The sequence below is a fragment of the Phodopus roborovskii genome, unplaced genomic scaffold (assembly GCF_943737965.1).
Source record: "Phodopus roborovskii unplaced genomic scaffold, PHOROB, whole genome shotgun sequence".
NCBI lineage: Eukaryota > Metazoa > Chordata > Mammalia > Rodentia > Cricetidae > Phodopus > Phodopus roborovskii.
In genome coordinates, this window is record NW_026126611.1 from 1,734,309 (window position 1) to 1,743,168 (window position 8,860).

The 8,860-nt window shown below is 48.9% G+C and overlaps 1 protein-coding gene across 2 annotated transcripts in view; it reads right to left on the bottom strand.

Moving 5' to 3' along the window:
- The window catches only part of Smoc2 (SPARC related modular calcium binding 2), a 103,191-nt gene extending 96,907 nt beyond the window's left edge, over positions 1 to 6,284 (bottom strand). The window contains exon 1 of one of the 2 annotated variants that reach the window (XM_051205999.1): positions 5,995 to 6,284. In XM_051205999.1, coding sequence (XP_051061956.1) covers positions 5,995 to 6,078 — 84 coding nt within the window. In that variant the 5' untranslated portion in view covers positions 6,079 to 6,284. The remainder of the gene's footprint in view (positions 1 to 5,994) is intronic. The other variant, XM_051206000.1, reaches the window with a different exon arrangement.
- Between the last annotated feature and the right edge of the window lie 2,576 nt (positions 6,285 to 8,860).

Genomic DNA, 8,860 nt, shown 5'->3' on the forward strand with positions numbered 1-8,860 from the left:
TCACTGAACCCCAAGAAAGAGAAAGGGGCAGAGTTGGGTGTTTCACCCTCTGTCTCAACGTGTAAAATGTTCTGTGCGCTCACTCACTTCCAGAGGCAGTAGGTCTGGCCAAGACTCCTGGAAAAAGCCCGGGATCCATATATCTGGTTTCCTCTGCTCCTTCCTCTCTCTCTCTCTCTCTCTCTCTCTCTCTCTCTCTCTCTCTCTCTCTCTCTCTGTCTCTCTCTCTCTTCCCCCTCTCTCTCTCCCTTTCCTCTAGACACACCTTTTAAGAAATGAGTTCCTCTAAAAGAAGGTGAAGCGGTGTTGAGTGCCCTGGAACTCGTCTCTTCAGAGGCAGGACCGAGAGAGGGAGCAGTACCACTGTCCCAGCCAGAACAACAGGAATATCCTTTGCCTGTTCATTTCCCTATGAAGAATGCAACGGGTACCTGGGAACAGACCTATTACCATGCTTGGTTGGACTCTTGTTTTGACACAGAAATATGATGGAATTGTACAACGTGCATTTCACACTCTCGTAAAGCTCGGGGAACTGCACAGACAGCTTTCAGGGAGGGAGCAGCTTCCACACACAGAACCTGGAACCGCAAACCATAAACAGAAGAAAAACTCGAAAACACATCTCCTCTTCCCCCCTCCCCCTCTGGTGCCAACTCCAGAAAGTAAAAGACCACTAAAGTCTCTTCCCAAAAGCCAACTCCTCTGTGTGTGTGTGTGTGTGTGTGTGTGTGTGTGTGCTTCACACACAGAATACATATGTATGTGTGTATGTAGATGTGTGCATGTGTGTGTGTGCAAGCTCACACACAGATAGATATGTATGTGAGTATGTAGATGTGTATATGTGTGGGTGGGTGAATTATGTATGTACACATAGAGGTCAAAGAGCAATCTTAGATGTCCCTCTTCAGGTGTCATTCATCTTTGTATTCTTGAGACTGGTCTCACTTTGTCTGGAGCTCACCAAACAGGCCAGGCTGACTGTTGACAAGTGGCAGGGATCAGACTGTCACTGTCTCTCCAGTACTGAGAGACTAAGTACATGCTGCTGTAGCCATCTTTTTTAAAAGCACGGGTTCTTAGAATCAAACCCAACTTCTTGTGCTTGCAAGGCAAAAATTTCACTGAAAGAGCCCACTCCCCAGCCCCTAAAAGCCGGATTTTAAAATGCTTAATTATACTTAGGAAAAACTTAACTACACAGACCCATTACCCTCCCCCCATTGAATGAACTAATCAATAATGAAAACTTAGCTGCACAGTAAGTCATTTTCAGTTAATGCAATCTAAAATTATTTTTTTTTTAATTATGAGCACAGAATTTCCCTTATTATTGTGAAATCTCTATTTCTTTTTCTGTTTGTTTGTTGTTTCTAGAGACAGGGTTTCTCTGTGTATCTTTGGCTGTCCAGGAACTCGCTCTGTAGACTAAGCTGGGGTCAAACTCAGGTATCTGCCTGCCTCTGTCTCCTGGATGCTGAGATTAAAGGTGTGTGCCACCACTGCCTGAATTATTAATCTGTTTCATATCAAAGTGGCTATCAGTAGAGATGACTTTATCTTACTAAGTCTGCTCACTTTTTCTCACCTCTAAGGAAAGATTCTGCATTGAGTGCGTAAACGTGAGTTACATCTATGCTGAGGTCTCTCCATATTTTAAGATTGACACATTGTTCTTGACGTTATAATAAGGGTGTGTGTGAGGATGAAACCCACGTGCAGGGAAAGGAATCTCCACAGAATCCTCAGAGACCAAGACAAGTTCCTTAAAGTGCATGAACGCCCAGCCTGGATGTGACAAAGGGGAAGGGAACAGGATTTGGTATGAAATCTTACACATTGGTGCCAGGGTTTTAGTTGTTCAGTATGGATAAAATCAGAGCACAATACAGCAGTGAGGTTGGAAAAGACTCTGAAAGATTTGTCAACACAGAGACACTTCTCACTACATTCACACCCTTGCTTCCCTGAAGCTAAAACGTACCCTAGGAAAGGCAATCCCCTACTACTACCCTAACAACACACTCCTATTGCTGCTCAGATTCCTGCCAACACATCTGCTAGATTTTTGGGTTTTTTTTTTGTTTGTTTGTTTGTTTTTTTTTTTGTTTGTTTTTTTTTTGTTCCTAGCGAAAGCATAAATGCTAGCAGGTGTGCACACACCTGTATATCCAGAGAGGCATGACCAACATATTCTGGAAGGGGGTGTCAACAGGAGAGCTTCTGAGTCCAACTCAGAAAGAGCACCCTCGAGTATGTGATGATTCCATTGTTCCTTCAGGACCCCAGTCCTCATCGTCATCAATGGATAACTAACTGGTCCTTTTGCACAAATTTCGGGGTCTCTGCTTTCTTTTCTGGTCCTTTCTGGTAGCAGATGAGTTAATGCGGGCGAGCAAGGTCCTGGGACATCAGTCAATTAATGTCAAGAAGCAGCTCAATCCTGAGGTTCACCCATGTGGGGCTCTAAGTGAATTTAGAACAAACACCCAGATCTGGAGGGGGAACTTACATGCACCAGTTATATTTTTGGTTGCTGCCAACAAGCGTACGGTCTCGTTCCTTTAATGGTGACTACAGTGTATAACTCCAGGACAGTCACCGAATGGCCCCAGCAGAGAAGCACTCACTAGACTTCTGGCTAACCTCCACTTCCACTGATCCTCTAAGTCCTCATGGTTGTTAGAGGTCACTTCTTTAACCCCCTGAGCCATGGTAGACCACATGCATACTCTTACGTACCCTATAAGGCTTGAAGCTATTCACGATCTGCACTCAAATCAAAACTATGTGTTTGGGTTTGGACGTCATGTAAATGAGTTCCTAGTAGAAAGCACTGACTTTTAGTCCCCTCCTCCTTCGTAACCTTCGAGTCTGTCATGTGTGTTCTCTGGAGAATGGCCATCACTTCAGAGCACAGGGGTATAGTGGAAAGTGTATGGCCAGAGAGGACAGAGAAAAGAGATGGCTGTGTTGAACGTTCATACTGAGGGATGACATGTCATAGCAGCATGGTCCATGCCCTCCTCCACCATCACTGTCAAAGGGGAAAAGAACAATCTGCAGTAGATCATGGGCTGATCGATCGTCGGCTTGGCAATGCTTCTTCTGAATTCTCACATGCAAAATGTTTGTCTTCCCATTCTCCTCCCCTCCAAAGATCCAAGTTGAAGAACACAAAGCACACAGCAGGATGTCCAGTGCTTATGGGAAGGAACGCCAATGTCTGTGCACAGCTAGGCCATGGAAAAAAATCCAGGGGCTGGCTCTGCCCACGTACACTTCCTCCCTGAGAAGTGGATCAGTTTACTTGTTTCTAGAGGAAACGAACAGGACAAAAAGGAGGCAGAGAACACGCCTTGCCATCTGCCTGGACAGCCCATGCAATTTGCCTCAACTAAGTCAACCAAGACATACATCTACACAGAGAGAGCCAATATCCAAACCCTCCTTTATGGCACCACCGCCTCACGTGAGCGCGTGGTTATGGGTTTCTGAGACTCCCTTCCATGAGCCTACAGCACAATCTAGATTGGAGAGTTGAGCATGGTGCGTGTGCGCCAAATGTAGCTTTAACCCGCAGGGCATGCTAAGTAGTCTTCATCCCCATTCTATAGGTAAAACCATGGAAGCCCAAAGAAGTTAAGTCTTTTGCGTAAGATCAGACAGCCATCAAGACCTGGCTCTCACACATCGCCATTGGCTGTGAGTCCCTCACACCCTTGTAGATAGACTAAGAGTGCCACACACACTGTCACTGACTGTGAGTCCCATGCACTCCTGTGGACTGGGAGTTCCATACACTTCTACGAACTGAGTCCCGTGCAACCCTACATGCTAACACTCCTGTCATTTTACTGGAGGCAGAACGCAATCCTTGTATAGAGGAGACCATTCTTTTAGGTTACGCTTCAGGAACCCAAAGACTTCTCCAACAAACAGAAGGTGACTTCTAAAAGAGATTAGCACCACAGGAAAATCCAGAACATCTAACATTTGGTAGTGGCTGACCACTCAAACTTCAATTATATCTCAGTACTTTCTATTGCAACCACAGTCTTAATTGTCTAGATTGGGGATAAAGGGAGAAGAATCATGACAATAGTTTATAGCTTGATGTATTTCTCCTGGGTGCAAAAGAAACAGCTTGTGTGTGTGTGTGTGTGTGTGTGTGTGTGTGTGTGTGTGTGTGTATGTGTGTGTGTGTGTTAATGTGATTTAAGACAAAGTGTTCTTGGTGAGCACAGTAAACAGGGCACTTCCTATATGGTGTTAAGACCAATTCCCAGCTGCAGTAAAGGGACCCCACAACGTGCTGGCTTGCAATAGTATAAGGAGACAAATTGTGAGAGCTTGGAAGCAAGCTGTTTCCAGAAGGGGCAAGACAATACGACAAGAAGAAAAGAAAATAAAAAGTGCTAAGTTACCAATCTAACAGAGAGAGAGAGAGAGAGAGAGAGAGAGAGAGAGAGAGGAGGAGGAGGAGGAAGAGAAATGTCTATTTTGTTCTTTTAGAAGATGTGTGGTAACTGTAGGTATGCTGCTTGGAGCTCACAAAGATGGTGCTAAGATCTCCTTTTGAGAATTGGTCTGTTTCCCCGTGGATTTTAATTTACTTGGAGTGTATGTGTGAGCTCTGTTTATACATGCACATCTAACCACACATCACATATCCATATATGAATGCATGCATGAAGTCCTTCAGGCTTCTGGGGTAGGGCAAGATTGAGTGGGTGAAAAAACCCCTCCAGCTTCTAGCTATGGTTCTAATCTATCAGTCACTCATGAGACACAAGGCAGGGCCCTGGAACTGCCCCAGAAGAATTTTAGGTATGAACAAGGAACTCACTCAATCTTCCCTCTTCAAGCTGCTGGAAAACGACAGAGAGAGAGAGAGAGGGAGAGACAGCAAAAGGCTGGCCAGCTTGCTTGCCTTTGCAAAGAGCCTCAGCTCACGGGCAAAGCCTAATTTTCCATAGGATAAGCACCCTCCCAGAGACTGGCCACAGCAACACTCCTCTCCACAGGGGCCTGCTCACCACCTTAGTGTTTTCTCAAGCACTTGTTCAAAAACACGTTTAAGTGGAATGCTTTCGTTTCAGCAGATTGCATTAATTATGGACTGGCTAGTGCGCGCGAGCCACACGAGGACTGCCTGCTGGGATCTGCAGACACCAGCCTGGCTGAGTGGCAGCGCGGTTGTGCTGGCCCAGGGTGGACGGGCTCAATCCCCATCCACAGCTAGGCTTCTGGCACCTCAGCTCTCGCCTTGGCGTAACCAGTGCTGCAACTAAGAGAGACGAACTTAGAGCGGTCAACCGCAGTGCCACACGCGCTCGGGAACGCACCCTGGCGCACACAGCATCCTGCCACTGAGGAGAGGACCCACGAGACCAGGGGACCGCTCCTCTGTGCCTCTGGTGCTGCGGATCATTCCTCCTCTATGACTTCTTCAACCGAAGAAAGATGGCCTTTAATTCACTGTCATATCTGCTTCTTTCTCGGCTCAGTAAAGGGGTCTCTAGGACGTTCCGCCACAAGTGGAGCTCACGGGCTGCGGCTCCTCCCCCCCCAAAAAAGGTGGGGGGGGAGAATGGGTCCTCGGGGAGCCCGAGCTGAAACCCGCCCGCTTGCTAATCCCAGGCTGGGTCAGCTTTGACAAGGTGTGTGCCCAGTTAGATCAGAGACAGCTGCGGACATCGGTGGCCCACATACTGGCTCCCATGCTCATTCCTTCCCTCCTAAAGTGGGGTATCAGACATCGCCGCGTAACAGCTCCCTTCTGTCCTGGGCTGGTAGGACCTGCAGCCCTTCACATGCGAGTAGCTTCCGACCCTGGGCACGCATGCCATGGCACTCTCCGGGACCCACCTGTTGGAGCTCACCGGGTCACCTGCTCCTAGAGCCATGTCCCAGGAGGTTGGGGGGGTGCATGAGTTCCGAGCGAGGAAGGAGCAGGGAAGGCGGGGATGCGGCTCGGGACTTACTTACCGTGAGCGCTGAGAACTTCTGCGCGGGCACAGGCGGTAGCAGGGCGACGAGCAGCGGCAGCCAGCACAGCTGCAGCGGCAGCATGGTGACGCTTGAGGGGGCCAAGCGAAGCAGGCGCTCCACGCGCTGCGCCTTGGCACGAGGCGGAGATCCGGTGTGCGAGAGCGCAGACCGGCCAGCAAGCTAGAGCTGCTCCGCGGTCCTGCGGCCGCTGGTGGAGACCGCGCGGCCCCTCCAGTTGCACTCAGGCCGGCGCTCCTAGAACTCTTGCGGCTGCCCCTGGTGCTGTCAAATAGCCCTAGCTTCCCGGATCCACCCCTCCCGCCCTCGCCCTCTCCGCCCTCTCGCCCGCGGATCTCCTCCCTCTGCCCCACCTCCCTCCCATCGCGCCCGCGCAGGGGCCGCCCGGCGCTCAGGGCGGCGAAGGAGAAGGCAAGGGCTAGCCAGGACCCGGCAAACGTTTGTTGGTGCTGCTTGAACACCTTCTTCAAGCGACTGCAAGGCAAACCTTATAGGCATGTACACTCACACAGGGTTCCAAAGATGTACTGGCTGCGCCCTCCTGCCCGGAGGCGCCTTCTGTGCTCGCCTTGGCGGGTCCCCACCGCGCTGTGGCTCTCCTGAGGCTTTGCATTCACCAGAATGAAGCCCTCTGAGATGCTGAGTGGTCATTGTCTGTGCGGTAAGGCCTCTGGGGGCACCGCGAAGTCCCCGTAACTTTGCTCAGGTTAACCCTGGGGATGAGAGGGATCTGGACACAGATCTGTGAGGCTTACGACTTCCTTCAGTTGGGCAAACTGAGGAGGAGGTGAGCTCACACCTTGACATAGCCGCTTTAAACCGCTTGGGGAAAGAATTTCAGGTGTCCTGTGGGGGTTGAGCGTAGTTGAGGCTTTGACTGTGACGGAAACCAAGGGGATTTTGCACACCAGGTTCTGCAAAAGGGACATAATTGCTGAAATAGTTTAACCTTGGCTGGCAGCTTTACAAGAAAAGGCCCTCATTCCACCAAACACAGAAAGCCAGCAGGGAAGAAGACTTTTGAGAACAAAGAATCGATTGATTTGTCAGGGGCTCTCTGTAGGGAGCAAAACTGGCCTCTGACTTTTCTCTCCTCTGCTGTTCTGGAGATCTAAGTGAGCTCTGAGAGTAATGGAAGGGAGCGCCCTACGCTCCCCTGCCCTGGCCTGCACTCTGGACAGCACCTGGGCTGTGGGAAGATGGCAATATAGGATGAGGTCCTCCGAGCAAAACTGTCCCGGTTTCATCAGACTGTCTAAACCTGCTTTCAAGAGGCCGTGGTGGGCCTGTGCACTGCTGACATTCTCTTAACGGAGAGAAGTACGGGAAGGGTCACTGGACCCTGGCGCGGGGGGGGGGGATAACAGTTGCCAGTTCCAAGTGTCATCCTCCCTCATGGCGCTTGGCCTTGGGATCCCTGGAGGTGCTAGAGAGCATGGGCTGGGGGAAGTTAATCGGGAGGGTGTCCACCTGTGTGGGTGTAGGGAAGCCATCATCCACACTGTGTGAAGGCTTCCCAGTATGGGTGCTTTGAGGTCACATTCCTGGCAGTGACCCCTCACCCACGCCATGCAGGTAAATCCACTAAATGCATTACTTCCCCAAGTTGGACTTTGGGGGAATCATAGTTTGATTTGCCATTGGGCCCTTATTGTGGGGGGGTGTGGTAGACCTTGCTTATGCCTCTGTAAGGAAAGAATTCCCTCATGAAGAATGAGATTCTTCTAGGGACAGCTGATAGAAGACATATTCAAAGTGATTGATCAAGCATTCAACACCCTTCCTACATGGAGGTCATAAGGGGAACATCATACCAAAATTCTTAAGGTTCAGACACAGGCATGCTGAGCAAGCAAATCACATAAGCATTTAAGTTATAAAAAAAAAATGAAACAAATGTTGTGCACTTCTAAATCCTACAGCCCATCTGAAAGTTTGCATTCAAGAAGCATTTGTTACAAAACATTTTCCTTTACCTTTTATTTCAAGAGCACATGATTTTTTTTTTCTGAAATGTCTGACCTCTTCTTAGGACTCAAGAGTTTGAAATAGCTGTTTGTCCACCCTCCTCCACCTTGAGTGTCCAGCAAGTAGCAAGCTTCATGAGCTTGCTCCCATTTTACAGATGAAAAATAAAATGGCTGTGTGCCCTAGGCAGCCACAGAACCAGGGGCTGAGTCCAGATGTCCTAACTTAGAAGTCTGGCAAGTCTACTCACATCCCCTGGAGATGCAGATGGTGGAAGAAAACTCCTTGCCTCTCACTGTCTTGAATCCTCGAACCTCAACACATCTTTTCATGTGTCCTCTGGGATTCCAGAAAGATCAGTGTAACAACATGCTTTTCCAAGACACTGACAGATGAGACCCTCTGACATTTGGAGACAGTCAAGTGAACCGAAGGCCAAGTTCTGTTTTCTCAAAGATGTTAGAAGTGGAATTTGGAGAGGTAACCCGTTCCCATTGTGTGTGTGATGGGGGAAGAGGGATAGAACATTTATTAAAACCACTATTGGTCATGTGTGTCAGCCACCTCCTTCAAAGTTACGGCAGGAAGTAGCCATCTCAGGCTTCTGAGACATCCCTACAGGAATAAAAAGAAAAAACTATCCCCGTCTGAAAAAACGGGCTTTTACTTTTACGCAGCAAGTGTGGCAGACTCACTCACCTTTGGCTGTGACCTGTGAACCCCAAATTTATATTTTCTGCCATTAGTGGAAATTACAGTAGATGGGCAAAGAACAAGCATGTCCCTAGGTCTGTCTTAAAACCCAACCCTCTCTCCACACACCCGGCCATTAGCACTTAGTTGCTTTTCCTTTTATACTATGCTCCTGGTATACAAA